Below are 20,308 nucleotides of genomic sequence, written 5' to 3'. Positions count from 1 at the left end.
CTTACATTGATATAACATCAGCCACAAAATTGTGTGGATTAGATTTTTTCTTCAGATATTAGAGTTGCCCGCGTGGCGCAGTGGTAACAGCGTCTGCTCTAGAGTCGCGAAATAAGGTCAGTTGATCCTCTGTCGCCGGTTCGAATCCCACTGTGGGACGTGCAGACGGTCCTTCGGATGAGACCGTATAAACCGAGGTCCCGTGTCGCAGTAGGTGTTGGCACGAAAAAGTGCCCCCCCCCCCCCTGCTCAATGGCCCTGAGTGCCGAGTAAAGGACAAACTTTGCAGCTCTCCACCGGCAAGTGGTGGCGTCTCCATATGAGTGAAAAATTCTCGAGAGGGACGTTAAACAATATACAATCAATCAAATATTAGATCCTGAATATTTTGCTGAACTATTGCAATAACCGCTACTATTTAAATGATTATTTCAATAGGTCTTAAAGTGCATTTTAAAACCGAGCACAGATTGTAACCACCATTAAAATAACGTTTACTTTTGAAATATTTATTTCGAAAGTAATTGAAAGTGCATTTCAAGTCCCAGCTCAGGTTGAAACCGATATTAAAATGACGTTCACTATTGAAATGATTGCTTCATTAGTGGTTGAATGTCCATTTCAAAACAAAACTAGCAACAGCTACTATTGAAATAATTCTACTATTGAAATAATGTATTCGGTAATTCTTATCATTCCAATTAAACCACTGTTAAACAACATCCACAATTGAAATAAAAGTTAGAATCAATTGATTTTTAAAATTTATCAAGAAGAATAAGTGTGAAGGCAGTGTGAACTAATGTCTGTATTTTCTTTTCAATTATGCATCTATGTATACTTCTGATCGAGGAATTATTTACGAAATAATTTTTTTATGGTTTTGTTGTGACTATCATCAATTTCACAAGACCAAGTAATGGATAAAGAATCTTTTCATTTACGTTAAGGTACAATGGTTTCATTAATTTTCGTTGCCATCAATTTTCTTGGATTTTGTACAACAGACGAAAGCATTGTCGATACAAATGAATAAGACATTTCTCAAGTCAATAAACATTTAATTTCGTGGATAGGCTCAACAATGAATTCCTCGAAAAATGGTGCTCAATGAATATTGATAAAACCACAGTATAAGAAATTGTGTGAACGAAGTGGGAGAAGTATCTATAGAGATTCCAATGAATAATAAAAATCTCAGTTATTTGAAGATTTGCTTTGATTTTTCATCCAACATTTAAGTACCGGTATATAATTAATGTAAAATCTCTACAATTTACAAAAAATCTCAAAAGACTGAAGTTATTTGCCCATGAAATAACATACACATTTAATAACACAAAAAGATCATTTTCTCATAGATTATTTTTTTTTTGATATAAGTAGGACTTCGCCCCATTGTATTGAACATTAATCCTAAAAGTGTGCATAAAAATATACTTATTTATGGTTTTAAAAACATGGAACGAAGACCCACTTTACTTTTTAAAGTTCACTTTTATGCTTAAACATTCGTGTCTTTCCGAGAAATACTTGACGTCGATTATGTCGACTGTCATGTCACAAATATGATTTAATTAAATGCCACCATTCATCAGGTGATGTGTAACATAGTAGTTTATGGAAGGGAATTACCGCCAAAAGTCTATGTATCTTGCTTTTATTCTTATTCTGCCTACTTCTTTATGCTTTGTTATTATTGTAATTATATGTCACTTTATTGTTTTCATATTCGTCTTTATTACATTTCACTTTGACTTTTATCCTTCTTCATTTTGTCTTTACTTCTATGTTGCTTTATTTTTATAAATTCATTTTGCTTTCTTTTAAATTGATACAGTTTCTTAAATGATTATAACTATTACGAACGTTAACTCAACATGCTCAATCACGCAAATAATGAAGCATATTCAATGAAGACGAATACAAGTTGTCCGAATTTAGTGCCGCATTATAACGCTAGGTGGCAGGGGTGTTCGCTAAGAGTGTTTTTAAAATTAGGTAAGCAAACCCGTGCCGGGGTTTTCGAGTTTTTTCAATTTTCTGCTTTAATACTTTATTAATCAAACTTAAATTTTCAAAAGACTGATGTTTGTTATAAGTCCAGGTATGTACCCGATACATGCCATTCCCTCGGAAGTCTCGCTAGATGGTAAGATTTCCCCTGGAAGACTGACTACATAGTGATGCTTCCTTCGGAAGACTATACAGTGGGACTCCCCCGGGGAAGTTTCAATATACAGCTAGTCGCCCCCATTCCAAGCAACCCCTCTCCCGAATAGTTTTTTTAAATTGTAAAACAATGTTTATATATACTAACGTTTTCAGTTTTTGAAGAAAATTTATTTATTAGGAAATTATTATATACTAGTATATAGGTCCCTGGTTCTATATGAATAAATATTTAAATAATATCATTTTAATAGTGTTTTATAATTAAATCATTTTAATCATTTAGTTAAACATAGATGATCTTCACGAGTACATATGGATAATGACTCTTTCTCCCCCCCCCCCCGCCCTTGGATGCAGTCGCCCGCTGTGGTTACGGCGTCTGCTCTATATAGAGTCACGAAGTACAGTAGTAACGAGTCGACCAATACGTCGTGGGTTCGAATCCCACCATAGGACGTGGAGTTCGGTCCTTCGGATGAGATTTAGACCGTATTATCCGAGGTCCCGTGTCGCAGTAGGTGCTGGCACGAAAAAAGATCCCTCACTACTCAATGGCTATAAATGCCGAGTATATAGGACAAAATTTGCAGCTCTCCACCGGCAAGAGGTGGCTTCTCCATTTGAGTGAAAAATTCTCGAAAAGGAAATTATACAATGTACAATCACACCACGAAAGTCTCAATATATATACTGACTTCCAGGTGGACGACCTCCTATGGGGTAAGTTTCATCGGTAGAGGGGAGGGTGGCCACGAACCATTTTCCTAAACGTAACTTTTTACTACTGGAAAAGGCGAAAGGCTTGTTGCCCCCCCCCCATCCCTTATCCTTACACTTTTTGTTGCAGTACTAATAGCCAATTTATATGTTAAAAGGTCATGTACTTAGTGGCATATGAGTAAAATTTAGCACTGAAAAAAAGTTGAAGACACCCCCCCCCCCACACCTAACACCAAATAGAATTTTCGAGTTTTAAGATTTTTTTTTTTAGCTATCCTGGCTGATGACAAACACAGTGCGTACTAAAGATATTTCTTTCTTTATTAAAAAGTGCTATTTTAAAATAAAATATTAGCGCATAAAAAAGACCGGGGAGTTTCTAGTATGCCTAGGTGTATGTAGCCTGGTTCCGACTTCGCCTAACATGCGCGGATCTAGAGGGGGGGGGGGGTAGGACCCCCTGGATTTAACAAGGTTACAAAAAAAAGGAAAAAAGTTACCCCCCTCCCCCACGAAATAGAATTTTGACGTTTGAGCGAGTCTAGGTTTTTTTCTTCTTTTTATTTCTGGGATTGGATTTTTTTTTTACTTGGTTCCCCCCTCCCCCCGGAAAAAAAAATCTGGACACGCGCCTGCCTACCCATAACGCTCCTCACTCCTTTGCAAAGTTCTGTCCCTAGAATCACGCGCATCAACAGTTACTATCTGTCGTGAAATAAAGTTCAGTTCAGTGGAAGGTTCTGAAAAACAACCCAATTTATAAGGGTTAACTAGTATCAAAATATCTAACATTTTTATAACAAACTGTAATTCAAATATCCAACAAATAACTTTGCTAGAGTTATATTTTTCAGGCGAGAGAACAGTGACATAGCACCGTTTTTGAAAGTGGGGAGGGGGGGGGGCAACAAGATAATAAATATTCAAGCTTCCCGGCTGAAAACAACTTGACAAGCGCAAAATAAACCCCAGGAAATTGTCCAATCTTGGAAAAACATAGGCATCGGAACCGGGGAGGGGGGGCTTAGCCCCTACTTCTTTCCGAAGATAGAAGGTTTAGCCCCCCCATCCCCCACTTTCCATGGACAAGATGCAGTAAAGGTTTAAAATGGGGAAAGTGGTGGTATTAGGAAAAAAAAACTTTGGCACTGGAGTTCGAACCTTCAACCCACCCCAACCCACCCCTCCTCACGAAATAGGATTTTTGTGTTTGGAAAATGGATTTTTTTTTATTGCCTGTCAGGTTTTTTTTTTGAAGGTCTAAAAAAAATTCTTACACATACCTCCCCCCCAACTTTCAATTCACTTCCGACGCCAATGAAATCCTATTTCGGGGGCGGGGTGGATTTTGAGTTAGATTCAAATTCTTCTATAGAATCAAATTTAAATTTTCTTCCTACTATACGTACTACATTTACTTATTTGACCCTTACTCTCACAAAAAGTGGGTCGGCCTTTAAATGAACATATTCATTATAGTATAAAGTTATGTCTGAAAAAAAAGAAGCCGCTTTTCATGTGTGCCCAGAGAAAATAAATATGGAGTTTCCATCATTGGATCGGGAGATCGGATCCGGCCTTCAGAAGTTCGATTGATAAAGTATTAAGGCGTATTGAAGAATCTCAAATAACCCGACCCGGGTTTGCTTACCTAGTTTTACCAACACTCGTATCGAACACCACGCCACCTAGCGTTATAATGCCGCACTAAATTTTGACGGTTTGACAACTTCCATTCGTCTTCATTGAATATGCTTCATTGTTTGCGTGATTGAATTAACATTCGTAGTAGAGATAATGCTAATAATTTATGAAAGAAACTGTTTAAATTTAAAAGAAAGTAGAATGAATTTACAAGAATAAAGCAACATAGAAGTAAAGACAAAATGAAGAAGGATAAAAGTCAAAGTGAAATGTAATAAAGACGAATATGAAAACAGTAAAGTGACATATACATGTAATAACAATAATAACAAAGCATAAAGAAGGAGGCATAATAAGAATAAAAGCAAGATACATAGACTTTTGGCGGTAATTCCCTTCCATAGTAGTTAGCGTGTTTGTCTCAAATTAAGAAATATCACACACAGAATTTTTATTGCTAGGGATCGAATCCTATTAGAACCATGTTATTTTTTTTATAAAAGAATAATCAAGGTCACAAGGTCAAAAAGCATAGTTTTTAGAAAGGTCTCGTCACGGGTAATATATATGGAAGTTCTACCTTTTCTCTTTCAAAATCATGACCAATTTAAACTAATGAAAATTTTCGGAAAAGTAGATCAAACCTCAAAGCCAAGGTCTGAGGGTAAAAAGATATAAAGTATTTAGAAAGGTCTTGTTACAGGTAATGTACCTATCCCTTCTTATTCAAAAGTTATGACCAAGATTAAATTTTTTGTGACAGACGTACAGGATGACAGACTTTAAGACAAATAAGATTTAATATTTCCTCTTTTACACAAAAGTGAGTGACAATAACTTTATTAAAAACCTAATTAATTACAAATTGTAAATATTTTTTTTTAAATATCTGAAGCTATAGGCATTCTGCAAGCCTTGTTCACATCTGATCATTTTTGCAATTTTGTTAGAAGGGTGCTTTTCTCTCCATGCGAGAGAGAGAGAGAGAGAGAGAGAGAGAGAGAGAGAGAGAGAGAGAGAGAGAGAGAGAGAGAGCGTTCAAATTACTTAAAGTGGGAATATTAATCGTTTAAATCTCATAGGGCTTTTGTGAAGTGAATAAATCTCGCGTAAAACATAATAACTGTCCAAAATGGCTTACAGAAAAATAATCTGATTTTATCTTACAATATTCATTTCACATTTATATATAAAAAAAAATTACAAGTAAAATAAAAAAAAATGTAGATAGATATATTTGATTAAAATGTCGTTAAATATAAAAAATTAGTTTAATATAATTAAGAATGAAGCATTTAAATTGTTGGATGAAACATACATGTATGGAGATAAGGAACAGTTTTGTTGGATTTAATGCAAGGTAATATATATATAAACATGCTAATGATTTAATGATGTAATTTACTTTTAGTGCTTAATTATGTGCAAAGGAATATATTGTTCAGACATTGTATGTGTGACTAGATTTACTTGTGACACACTTCTGTTTTTTAATGATATTACATATATATGTCTTATGATCATTTTCACATCAAAATTACCTGCCAAACTTCTTTAAAATAATCGTTCTTAATTTTTTTTTTTTTTTTTTTTTACAAAATTAAAGGTTAAGTTAATTTTTTAAAGCTGACATTTGTTTAATTTTATTTACAATCCAGGTAATTTTAACCTGCATATATTGAAGGACAGCGCTCTATCACCTACATTTGGAGAACCCAAAGCTAAGATGAAGAAACATGGTCGCTATTTCTCCCTGGTGATTGTGCTTTTAGGACTAGGAATCCTTTTTACATTGCTTAATATCTATGAGCTTTATAAAATGAGGGAAACCGGAGTGTTACAACAGGCTAATCTGCCAGAGGCTGAGGAAAGGACAGGAAAATATGATGTCAGGAAGCCCATAGTGTGGGTGGAAGGTAAAAAGGTAGGTCATGTGGAGTGGACGGAAGGCATAAAGGTAGGTTATGTAGGGTAGTAATTACCATGCTATTTGTATTATGTTAAGTTGTGAAAAGCTTAATTATAGCAGATATCAAATCAATATTTCAAAGATTTCTGCCGTAATTATTCAATACGGGTTCCACATTGTCATCCAAGTGAGAGTTAAGATCATAATTTTTTTCTCAGAAACAATCTTGTCTTTGCGGTTCAACTAAGACATGCGGAAAAGTAGATCCGTAAAACCAATTAACATTTTTAAAATTAAAAAAAAGAAATAGTTACCTTTATAATATATAAAGAGGAATATCTTGCCTAATTGCTTCAAATAAATGCTATAAAAACTCCATCTTTCACAGAATGGTTGACAATTCCACTTTGAATTTTCAGTGTCATCACAAAGGTCGACATGTGACAGTACAAAGGTTGATAAGTGACTAAACTTATTGTTTGAAATACAGTCTCCTCACAAAGGTCGACACTTATTGATCAAGCTGTTTATCCGTCGATCTGTCAACCCATCGACCAGTCCATATGTTAACCCGTTTACCTGTCATTCTGTCAACCCGTTGACCAGTCTACATGTCAACTTGTGAACTCAGCTTTCTGTCAACCCGTCAACCTGTCGATCTGTCTACCCTTTGACCTGTTAACCTGTCAATATGTCAACCCGTCGACTTGTCAAGGCGTCGACCTGTCATCCTGTCTATTAGCTTTCTTCTTGACCTCTCAATCCTTCGATCTGTCGACCTGTCTAGATATCAATTCATTTCTCTGTCAACCTAGAGTGTGAATACTTGAAACATGCATTTGCAGTAATTGAGAGAATAGGACATGTTTTGCTTAATGCGTTTAAACTAGAGTGTAGATACCTGAGCACGAGTTTGCAGTAATTGAGAGAATAGTATATTTTTTGCTTCAAGTATCTATGCTAGAGTGTGCATACTTGAGCACCCATTTGCAATAATTGAGAGAATAGGATATGTTTTGCTTCAAGTATTTTAGCTAGATTGTGAATACTTGAAGCATGTATTTGCAGTACTTGAGAGGACAGGATACTAGTATGTTGTATTTTATATATTTCAGCTAGAGTCTGGATACCTGAATAACGTGATATCCGTGTCTGAGAGGATAGGATATGTTGTATTTATATATTTCAGCTAGAGTCCGGATACCTGAATTACGTGATATCCGTGTTTGAGAGGATAGGATATGTTGTATTTTATATATTTCAGCTAGAGTCCGGATACCTGAATCACGTCATATCCGTGTTTGAGAGGATAGGATATGCTGTTGGTGATAACAAGTCTGATTGGGATGTACTCTGGTCACATGAGTATCCGTTTGTACAGTTGGCCAAAAAAATCTCGAATCTTAAGCCTCATCAGAAGGTATTTATTGTGGTTAAGGGACTCCGACCCTCAGCCAGGAAGGACAACTCTTTAATTTTAATTTAATACAAAAAGTATTTAAATGAAGCTTGAAAATTAAATTTTTTCATGCAACGATTTTTATTATATGCATCTTAATGTGCTTCAAGGTTCTTTGAACTCCTTAGAAAGGTCTAATTTAAAGGAGAAATTTTTATCCCGAAAAAGCATTTTAAGATACCAATGTTTTAACATGATATGAAATTAGAAGTGATTTATGGAGCTTTGCAAAGAACCTTGATGCACATTGAAAGGCATATAATGAAAATTGTTGCATGGAAATATTAAATTTTCAAGCTTCATTTAAAGACTTTTTGAATTAAATGATAAATTAAAGAGTTGTCCTTCCTGGCTGAGGGTCGGAGTCCCTTAAAGATTTTAAATTATAAAACAAAGATATCAGTAAAGTTTCTGTTTTATTATATTCTCCCGAAACGTCGATAAAAGAAGATATTGTTATATATCTCACCCGTGTTCAAGGCACATGCAGTCACTGGTCTGTTAAACAAGTTATTTGTCTAAGAACTGAGTGACAAATATCATGATAAAGTATATACATGAATATTTATTAATATGTAAATATTATGATTGCTTGAGAGATAAAATTTTAAATAATTTTTATGGTGTACATGACCAGTATGTGAAATTTCACCATGATTCTCACCTGAGTACAGGTAAACCATTTCCCTGGGTCAGGTTTCATCACCAGCAAGGTTCATCTAGCAGTTTCCACAAATCCCTATATACCCAGGGCCTTCAGGATCCCCAAGGAAAAAGACAAATTTCTTCAATATGTAAGTCAGTGAAATTTTTAATAAGTCAAATATATACAGTATGTACATTAGGTCAGATATACGATGTATAAGTCAAAGCGTACTTAACTAAGTCAGATATACAAAATGTAAGTTAGAGTGTATACAATTAGGTCAGATTTACAATATGTATGTCAAAGTGTATAGTTATATTATATCTCAGATATGCAATATGTAAATAAGATGAAACACACCCTTCAACTATGTCAGATATGCAATACTTTTTCAGACTCCATTCAATCAGGTCATGCATATAATTTGTAAATCAAAGTGCAATTAATCAGACTAGATATACAATGTGTACCTCAAAGTCAGTGGATGACACAACAGTTTTAAAATGGGTTTAAAAGCCATGAAACCTCTAAGTAGGTCCAAGGTGAAGCTTTGTCGGGGGCACAAGTAGCAACCACCGGAAAACTGCCGACGTTATGACTAAGATGTACACATATTTTGTTATTTTGTGACTTAAAATTATTTGGATTTCATCACTTAAGCTGCACAATTTTTTTCTTCAAAATATATTTGACCTCAAAACTCAAAACATTTACTTAACATAATCAAACATGCACAAGTGAATGACTTTCAATACAAGGCTATAGTCAATTTGAAATGGTTATAACATCAATAATGTGTTTCAGTTGTTCATTGTGAAGATAGACAGCTTTCATTTGTAATTAATTCACATTATCATAAACTTACAGGCAGAGGAGCACCCAGACACGCTGTGGGTCAAGAAAAGGAACAATCACAGGGGGATCAAGATAACAAATGTACAGGGTTAGTACTGTTGTGGAACCAAGAGAATTTACAGTAAATTTTGTTTCCAAAAAATGTAATTGAAGTATCTCTACTTTAACAAGTTTCCTCACAATCACAATAAATCAAAGGAACTTACCAGGTATTTGTGCAAAATTAAAGCGAGTTACTTCCCCAATGTTTTCTAACAGACCTGAATAAGAATAATTTCTCTGTTTTTTTAACAGAACTAGACTTGTCAGAGGAAGGTTCCTTTGTTCAGGTGTTTGTGGACCGACCATTTCTTATTGATGGCAGGTAAGATATTGACGGTAAACGTTTTGTTTGCTAAGAAACACAGAAACACAGAAAAAATTTCCTCCAATCAGTATGACTAAATAAAGTGTGAGAAGCAATTTTGTAATCCTATTCTTCAATATCATTAATCACATTTCTATTTAAAAAACTTTGTTCAAAATTATACTTGAAACCTTCAATGTCTGTAGTTTTATGAATAATAACTGATTACAGGAAGTTTGACATTGGAGTTTACACCATATTGACATCTATAAATCCACTGAGAGTGTATACTATAGAAACTGAGGCTTCTATCAGGTCAGTATAATTTGACATTGGAGTTTACACCATATTGACATCTATAAATCCACTAAGAGTGTCTTTTGTATATACTTGTTACTGTTTAGCAGATATACACATTAAATTATGCCATATGTCTAATTTTAGATCTGTAGAAGAGACAAATGAAATATTTGTAGGTTCTGTTCTCAAGATTATTATCCTTTTGATGCTCGTAACACTAGCAAGTATGTCGTGCGAGATGACTTCACTCCAGTTTGGAAGGTACACGTAAAATCTTTGTCCTATTTATAAAAAAAAATCAGCAATATCCTGACTACTTTACTGCATACTGCAAAAATACCTTATTGTTTCAAAAAAAGTTCTTTTTAATTAACAATTGAGATTAAATTGACACCAATTCAGGTTATTATTTTATGTATTGTATATTATCTTTTTAAAGAATACAAATAAATTTTCTAAAACGATTTTTTTGTGCATTATTATGCGTAAAATAAAGACCTCCATAACAAAAGATATTATGGTACACTACCAACGTACCAAAGTAAAACCTTTGGAACTGTGATTTTTATGTACTAAAGTGAACTTTGGAACTTTGATCATGCATAGTAAAAAACTTTGGAACGTTGATACACCATAGTGAACACTTTGGTACTTAGATTGACTATTGTAAAAACTTGGAACTTTCATTCAAGATAATGACAACTTTGGAACTTTGATTCACTTTAATGAAAACTTTGGAACATTAAGTGCGATAAAATCTCTTGTATTATTTTTTTAATTCCCATTCTTTACATTTAATGATATTTCAAGATTAAGATTCAGAATGAGATTCAAAAAGCCACAGAGAATTAAAAAAAACCTGACACCTCCCATAAAAGATTAATATACAATGTACAAGTAATGAATAATATGTTTTACGGTGTGACCGTTGGGGCGAGCGCAGTTGTACCATCAAAAACACTTGAAATTTCTTGAAAAATTGATCAGCCACTTCAAACATCAAGCCGCACAAGACATCTCGCCTAGCTGTGACGTCACACGACGTCACGGAGCTCGTCGGAGCTTACGGAGACAGTCGAGCGTTTGGTTGCAACTATAGACCTAGTGCAATTTTTGTCGAAAACACATTGCAGAGTTCTTTTTTGTTTCTTTGAAAGATTTCTACAAACTGAAAGCCTGTTATGCCTTACGTTATTATTTATTTATTTATTTGCGGAAAGGACATTGGGTAGTTCAGAAATTCTAGGAATGTTTCACAGAGAAATTTGCCTGATGCATGTATGTACAGATTTTTAATCCGAATTTCCTATGTTCATACACGTTAGTCTATTGCGCTCGCAATTATTTCATAAATATTGAATTCATGAATATTGCTTTTGTATTTTGCACCAATAAGTAAGCAATATCTATTTAAATGTAATTAATCAATGTTATGGAGATGTAGGGTTGGTTTTATTTATAGAAAGAAAAATATACTATTGAATACAAACTGTGCTATTAAGGAGGCTGGGGGGTCAACAAATTAATCACAAATTAACCACCAGATTTAACTTATTTTTTTAAGATACGGTAACTTAAGCTGTCTTCTATCATTTCACAAAGAAAAAAAATCATACATTTTAGTTTTAGAATTTGATCATTTTCTATATCTTCATATGGAGCTCTCCTTTTAAAGGAGATAAAAATAGTCTGAAAATGGCTGCCACACCCTAGCCTCGTTAAGAATCAAAATATCTGCTACATCAAGTATTTTAGGGGAATCAAGATCTAACTATTTGTTTTGAAATTTCAATTATAATATTGCATTCGAATTACAATATTAATACTACTTTGTTTATATAACTCAATTAGCTGCAATAATGTAGCCCTCTTCGATTTTTTTTATCTGATATTTTTTGGAGAGGGCTACAATTCCATCGCATCTCCGTAATGGTGCAAATATATTTTTTTGATACGGGTGATTGGAGGCAAAATAAATTATTTTTACATTAAACTTACTTCTTATAAGACGGAATTTTTATTCACTGTCAACAACATAGCCTGTTAAACTCGAAAACCATGTTAAATAAATCTGTGTCTTTTCCAGCTGCAATATTCAGCAGCCATGACAGTTCACGCGTGACGTAGTGAGACTTTCGCTTGAAATTTGGAACAACCAAATAAAGCAAATGTCGATGTTTATAAACGATTGTGCTATAATATATTACAAAAACATCGATAAATAAAACCATTTCAAGTGTTATTTTTGCGCAAACAGCGATACGTATGCTTAAAATAAGGGAATTCCTAGTAGATCCGCTCCTATAGAACCTAAATTCTCATTGGCTGTCCCAAAATACAATCCATCAAGGTCAGTAAACATGGCGGATAAATTCAAGTTAAGCTGTTGACACACACGAAAAATAACAGATATATGGGTCGTTGTGAATATTTTTGGATCGATTTATGTTTTGCATAATTACATATTTGGATTCCAGGTAAGAGATAATAATGAAATAGCCGTTTACTGATAATTTGAGCCGAAATCCGTGCGGGAGTGATCCACTGCCGCATCTGCGACATTATAGAGATCCTAAGGAGTTGTAGCTGGAAAAAAAAATCGGAGAGGGCTACATTATTGCAGCTAATAACTCAATATGTACAAAAACACAAGCCCAAATCAATCCAATATCCACCCCTTTTAACGACTTAATCATCGAAATATTTGATAAAATACATGTTGCAAAATTAATAAACAAAAACAGAACCTTGAAACTTTAATTACAAGGAAACACTTAAAAAATGGATAAACAATAACAAAACCTTTGCGACTTTTGTTTACTGCAGAAAAAAAAATACTTTTAAACTTTTACTATAGTGAAAACTTTGAAACTCTAATCTAAAATAGTTAACCACAATTAAGTACAGTATTTTTCCTTATGAATCGCTAGTTAAAAGTGTTTAACGATAACCTATTGCGTCTTAAATTTTAACACCTTAAAAACGAAGGTTTTAATTCATAAATACAAAGTTTTAGTGGATAAAAGGTATAAAATATCATATTTAATGGTTCTAGGAGAAATGACCTGTAGTAATGGACAGTTACACACAAATGAGTGATTTCTAAAGAAAAATTTACTAATATGAAAAAAAAATGTTTTTTATAGATGCCATCCCTGAAAAAGCTGAATAGAGAATTAAATTTCAACTTTAAAGAATCATTGAATGCCTATTTGGAAAGGAAAGGTGAGGGAAAATGCATTTTTTATATACCTCAATTTATTTTTTTTCATTTAAAGAAGTTTATTTGAAAAAAATCGTCTCTTTGTAATATGGGGCAAAAAGAATGTCTAATTTTGGAATGAATCCTCTCCTTAAAATATATATTACCAAAAGATCCCAACAATCCGTATGTAAACAGAACCACACCAGCATAAAAATCGTGAAAAATAGCAGACAAACCAAGACCTACCACTAACGATAGATCTCACCTCAAGAGATTTTGAGAGGGGGGCTTGTAGATATAGTGAACAAGGTCTGATCAAAAGAAAAGTTTTGGCATGAATGACATGGGTAAGATAGGTAAACAAATTGCTGCTTCTCACCCTCAGTGGTCAGCACAACAAAATGTGACTGAATTGAGAAGGATCAGATCAAATTTAATTTCCAAATGGACTAGGAGGCATGCTTTGGCTTAAAAGCATGATTTTAAATCCATGCCTCAAAGGTACGATCAATGACCACTCAACATACACAGAGACGATAGGCCTGGTGCATCAATCATCAACAAGAAAGACTTTGACAACGTGAAAGTTCGGACATTATGTCAGAAAATGGTGCAAAAAGTTCTCGCCCCCTGTGAAGGTTCTGGCTGAAATACGCAAGTTTGATTTGATGCCTCTTGTTTGTGTAAGTGGAATTGAATGAAGTACGTTTACAGTATTCCCATGAATATGAATACACATATACATTGAACACGGAATTTGTCTATGATATTACAACATACACATTATCCATAGAATTACGTCCCAAGGAACCAGTAAAAATTCAAACATTGACCCCCATGTACAAATATCATTCCACATTAGATACATGTTTTGCCACATTGCTGTAAGAAAAGAGAGAACGTGGAACAGTGACTGACTATTGCTTTGAAAAGTTATTGAAGTGAAAATTGTGAATTTATCATCCACATTAATGTAGTCGTAAACTCTGTCCCTAAATGAAGGAAATATCACTAAAACAGGAATTCCGAATTTGTGTGCACATAACTTATTATAATTAATTTATTTATCTAAGTAAATGTTCCATACTTGATGATTCCTCAGGATCATGATTAGTTCATCAGCTTCATACAGATGCGTGCATATACAAACTCATACATAATTTATAAGAATTAATCAGAACCCACACGGCCAATGCGATTTGGTTTATGAATTCAGTAAGGGAGATAACTTTGGCTGTGCCTTGTATGTCATAATGTAAGGAAGTTGTGGCGTGATATTTCTGTTGTCTTGAAGGTCACAACGTCAGGAATTTGTGGCGTGATATTTCTGTTGTCTAGCATGTCACAACGTTAGGAAGCTGTGGCGTGATATTTCTGTTGTCTCGAAGGTCACAACGTTAGGAAGCTGTGGCGTGATATTTCTGTTGTCTTGCATGTCACAACGTTATGAAGCTGTGGCGTGATATTTCTGTTGTCTTGAAGGTCACAACGTCAGGAATTTGTGGCGTGATATTTCTGTTGTCTTGCATGTCACAACGTTAGGAAGTTGTACGTGATATTTCTGTTGTCTTGAAGGTCACAACGTCAGGAATTTGTGGCGTGATATTTCTGTTGTCTTGCAGGGTCACAACGTTAGGAAGATAACTTTGGCCGTGTCTTGTAGTTCACAACGTTAGGAAGCTGTGACGTGATATTTCTGATATATTGTGGGTCACAACGTTAGGAAGTTGTGGTGTGATATTTCTGTTGTCTTGTAGGTTATAACGTTAGGAAGTTGTGTCGAGTTATTTATGATGTCTTGTAGGTCACAACGTGCGGAAGTTGTGGCGTGATATTTCGGCTGCTATCAGGACTGTCTACTTACAGAAGGAGGCGGCCATCATTTCCGCTTCAAATATGTTCTCTTCTTCAAGGTCAGTACATACATGTATTATAACTGAACTTTCTTAAACTTTAGCTATAAAATACATTATATATTCTCTATAAGATTTAATTACATATGAGATAATACTTTAGTACTCATACTGTTTTGTAGGAATTTCTTTGAACTGGTTCGATTTGACTTTGCCGTAGATGAGGATTTAAATGTTCACCTGATGGAGGTATGTAACTTAACAGAAATGGTAGACTATATAAAGGATAAATACATACATGTATACTTTTTCAAAATCTTCAGAAATTTTGTTATACATATACTGTCAACCTAGTGTCTTAAATTTCCAGGTGAACATGTCTCCTAACCTGTCCTCAGATCACATCCCACGAAATGCCGAGATGTACGACAAAGTTATGTTCAACTTACTGAGTGTGGTATTAGTCACTCGGCCAGTCAAAAATGACTTCTATAAAAGGTATGAGATTCACATTTCTTATCACTCTTTAAACATATTTTAGAGCATTTTAAAGGCAAAATCGTACCGACCTCTTTCTTTGAAATCTTCGAGAAAACAGAATAACAATGATAGTGATATAAATATGCAAGTAGCCCAAGGTAAAGCAGATTTAAGTTTGTTTGAATCATGACCTCCGGGGGTAGAGTGGACTCCAAGAATTTATAGGAAATTGTCTTTTAAAAAATATTTTCAAGTACAGAAAGGACATGACAAGTGATAGTGACTAGCAAGCGCCTCAGATAAAGCACAAATTTGTACATAACATAGACCAAGTGGGTATGATTAGCCAAGATAGGGTATAAAAATCTTACGCGGATGTATATAGAAAAAATCTTCCGAAATCTTACTTTCACAAACAGTTAGGTTATGATTATCGTTGTTGATATGCAAACATTGACAAATTTTATAGATTCAATTTTTTGACCACTTGGATAGGGTTGAGCCAATGTAGAACATCTTTTTTTAAAAAGCTGGTAAAAATCAACATGGTCATGATTAGTCGTACTAAAATGAAAGATCCTCTGGTAGTGTAGATTCAAAATTGTTCAGAATATAGGACTGCGCCTGTAACTTTTTTTTTTCAATATACCGGTTTTAGTATGTTAAATCCTGTAAAATATACAGTTTAGTATATATGCATGTGAACTTCTACCATATATTTATTCCATTACATATATGTGTATTCCATATAAATATGCAGTTATTTCAATTTGAGGGGTTGTCCAAAATATTAAATTTACTGAATACATATTTTTAGAAAAGGAACATTAATTGAAACAGGCAAATTCAAAGAATTGTAGTCCCCCGCTTTCTCCAAGGTCAAGGTCAAAAGGTCAAATTCAATGGTGCCCAAAGAAAGGTCTTATCACAAGAAATACACTTGTGAAATATGAAAGTCATAGCTCCACTAAATCAAAAGTTATGGGCAAGGTTAAAGCTTTCGTGACGGACGGACAGCTAGACAGGCTGACGGAGACGGATAGACGAATGAGATTTGATGTCCCCTTTGCTTTCGTGAAAGCGGGATACAATAAGTATTAACTAATATATTGAATTTACTTATCTACAAAATTTATTCAGCTAAATTACATCACCACGCCTATATTTCAGATGCTATGCAAGTAGGGATTAAATGATTTCAAAGCTTTTTATTTTGTCTTTAACTTTGAACAGTTCAGAGGATGAAGCCAATATGAGAGTATCTGACAAGGACATTTCTATATTCCCTGAGTGGTGTCTCAGTAAATCATGTGTATACAGTTGTAGAGATGAAGTAAGTTTGTTATTATACTCTGTATTCCCTGAGTGGTGTCTCGGTAAATCGTGTCTACATAGCTGTAGAGATGAGGTTAGTTTGTTATTATACTCTGTATTCCCTGAGTGGTGTCTCGGTAAATCGTGTCTACATAGCTGTAGAGATGAGGTTAGTTTGTTATTATACTCTGTATTCCCTGAGTGGTGTCTCGGTAAATCGTGTCTACATAGCTGTAGAGATGAGTTAAGTTTGTTATTATACTCTGTATTCACTGAGTGATGTCTCGGTAAATCGTGTCTACATAGCTGTAGAGATGAGGTAAGTTTGTTATTATACTCTGTATTCAGTGAGTGGTGTCTCAGTAGATCATGTCTACACAGCTGTAGAGATGAGGTAAGTTTGTTAATATACTCTGTATTCACTGAGTGGTGTCTCAGTAGATCATGTCTACACAGCTGTAGAGATGAGGTAAGTTTGTTATTATACTCTGTATTCACTGAGTGATGTCACAGTAAATCATGTTTACATAGCTGTAGAGATGAGGTAAGTTTGTTATTATACTCATTTTTACATAACTGTAGAGATGAGATAAGTTTGCCACTATACCAGAGCCTTTTGCAAGGGGATCTAAAATTTACTTTAAGAGATGAAAGGAAAGGGGCATTGTCGAATTTTAAAACTTGAGGATTCCGTTCCTTAGCCATTTTATTTTTTCACTCAATCATGGGATGCCTTTTGATGATTTTTTTTTTTTACAAAATGTCACTTTTAGATAGGCTTGAAAAAGTGTTTTTATTGGAATTATAATTCATTTCATACATTTAATTCATTATTACAAAAAAGTAAACAACCTCCGTATTCAATGTTTACAAAGCAAACTATGCAACACATATACTTATAATTATTTACAGAAGTTTATCTGGTGACTGACATGTAGATAACATGTACGCATTTTTAGTAAAGGAGTATAAATATGGAAGTTTGTTTTATAGAAGTGTAAGTTGTGTAGTTGATAACATGGTCGTTTGTTTTGTAGAAGTGTAAGTTGTGTAGCCGATAACATGGAAGTTTGTTTTGTAGAAGTGTCAGTTATGTAGCCGATAACATGGAAGTTTGTTTTTGTAGAAGTGTAAGTTGTGTAGCCGATAACATGGTCGTTTGTTTTGTAGAAGTGTCAGTTATGTAGCCAGTGTGTATCTCTGACAATGAAGAAAACACTGAAGCTGGCTTATCTAGAACATATAAATAAAGGAAACTGTGGGCGTGTCTTCCCGCCAAAAATGGTAAGATCAATCTGCTGGTAATGAAAGTAAACTTTTAAAGTTTAACTTTAGATAATTTATTATCTCAGTAATCTTCAAACAGAAAATGTTAGAGTTAACTCCCATATATCACAGTCTGTAAATGAGCAGTGTAAAGTCTTAATACAAATATAAGGCATATAAAGTATTCCGATGTCCGGGTAAATTTCTACCAGCGGATTGAACAGAATTAAAAATTCCTCAGAATTATGAACCATGAATAAAAGTACGTCTACAGTATGTCTATGATACTAGATCAGCCTGCAATGCAGATTTTGTTGTACCATCAACTAAGCATAATCAATCTGATTCTTTTGATTTTAATGGAGTCAAAGATTTGAACATGCTACCCTTTTCAATACTGTAAAATAAGTTTTCTTTTAAAAGGAATGTCAAGAAATTTTTACCAGAAAGGGGAATTACCCAGTGTAAAAGTCAAGTCGTGTTTTATTAGTTTTGTTCTTTCTTATTATTAGTTGTCTAGATTACAACCAAGTAAAGATTTGGTATATATACATATTACAATTCATTTTTACGGATCTGTGTTTTGTCAGCTTGATCCCACATCTTAGCTTTAGTATTTATATTTTTCTGTTCATTTTATTTTACATCAATTTATATGTATGAGTATAAGGACCCCATTGGAAATAAGCCATTGGCTTTCATGGGCTATCCTTGGTAAACAAATATAATGTGAGTAATAATTATGTCAATCGATTTCCGATATTTTATTTTAATTCTTTTGTTTAGTGCCAAACCTTTATATTTTATATTGTCAAAAATGCATTGTAATAACGCATATGTCGTATACCAAATAAATATCTATCAATCTAAACTACTGCATTAGCACAAAACCTTGCACGAAAATTGTGAAATTCACGGGCCATTGTCAGCGTTCCGAGTTATGTGGGGCTCTAATTATTGTCTTTTACAGGGTATTAATCTTCTAGAATTGAAATGATTTTGCATGTTTCTTTCTTTTTTTTTTTTTAACTTTTTAGACCGAAGAGTTTGCTCTAGAATGGCCCCCCTCAACCAAAGACCCAGAATTTCAGCGTCTGAATAAGAGGAATAAGTTGATGTACATGTGGTTTGTTGGCAAATGTAGACAGAGTGCGGCCTGGTGTTAAAACAAAAACAATCCATCATCCTTATCAAACGAATAACCACTTAAACAAAAACTGCTATTTCAGTGCAGATTTTCTAATACACGAAAGAGTTACATGGTCTATTTTTAAATTTCTTTCAAAGAAAATCTAATTAGGATATTTATTTGTTTGAAATGTTGAAAAGACACTTGAAAATATCTGTCTGTGTAGCTGTCTGTCTGATTGTCTGTTTGTCTGCAAAAGATGACCCATAGCTATAACTTTTGATTGGTTGCGACTATGGCTTTGATATTTTACATGTGTACTCCTTGTGACAAAATCTTTTTTTCGGTAACATCAAATTTGGCATCTGACCTTGAACGTCGAGTCTAACCCGATTTTGCAAAATTTTAACCAAATTTGGCAATATCTTTTGAACAGTTGGTGCTAGGGCTTTCATTCTTCACATATGTTCATGTACATGTAATCCTTGTGACAAGACTTTCCACAGGATATAAACAATTTCGACCCATTGAACCTGACTTTGAAGTTGATAAAATTAAGTTTGGTCGTAACTTTTGAACGGTCTTAGGCTTTCATACATCACATAATAATGTAATCAATGTGACAAGACCTGCCTTCAAATACCAACAACTTTGACCTTTGATCATTACCTTACCTTTTTACTAACATACATATGTGCATTTGAGAATGTTTCGCCATTGCTATGAGTTACAATACGGAGCCATGGCTGATATATTTCACAAAACCTTGTTTTTATTTTGAAATTTTATATTTTTTCCAAAGACTTCAATGCAATCTTCATTGACTAATTATTTGTCAGTAAATTCTTGAAAAAAATCTTTTGGTAAATTCTTTTCTATTCTCAAAATTGCTTTGAATTATTGCCCGACACTGTAGGAGTATTTTAAATACAATTCATATTTTAATTAAAGATATGTAATAATAGGCTTTTTATACGTACAGGAATCGACGGATTGATTTCTTAACA

The 20,308-nt window shown here is 34.0% G+C and overlaps 1 protein-coding gene across 1 annotated transcript; it reads left to right on the top strand.

Annotated features, from left to right (window-relative positions):
* Positions 1-6,223: 6,223 nt before the first annotated feature.
* On the top strand, positions 6,224-20,102 carry LOC134277441 (probable tubulin polyglutamylase ttll-15; the record flags this gene model as incomplete). Its single annotated transcript, XM_062759780.1, has 14 exons — positions 6,224-6,463; positions 7,713-7,868; positions 8,582-8,701; positions 9,421-9,496; positions 9,703-9,772; positions 9,986-10,069; positions 10,231-10,315; positions 13,201-13,279; positions 15,064-15,172; positions 15,295-15,361; positions 15,483-15,610; positions 16,826-16,925; positions 18,077-18,190; positions 19,210-20,102. Coding segments are annotated over 14 exons (1,557 nt in total), but the record flags the coding sequence as incomplete, so codon positions are not given.
* Positions 20,103-20,308: the final 206 nt, after the last annotated feature.

Source organism: Saccostrea cucullata, unplaced genomic scaffold (assembly GCF_032062105.1).
Source record: "Saccostrea cucullata isolate Sc308-1 unplaced genomic scaffold, CSIRO_AGI_Scuc_v1 ctg6389, whole genome shotgun sequence".
Taxonomy (NCBI): domain Eukaryota; kingdom Metazoa; phylum Mollusca; class Bivalvia; order Ostreida; family Ostreidae; genus Saccostrea; species Saccostrea cuccullata.
Note: the sequence above shows the minus strand (reverse complement) of the source record. Positions and strands in the feature narration are given on the sequence as shown.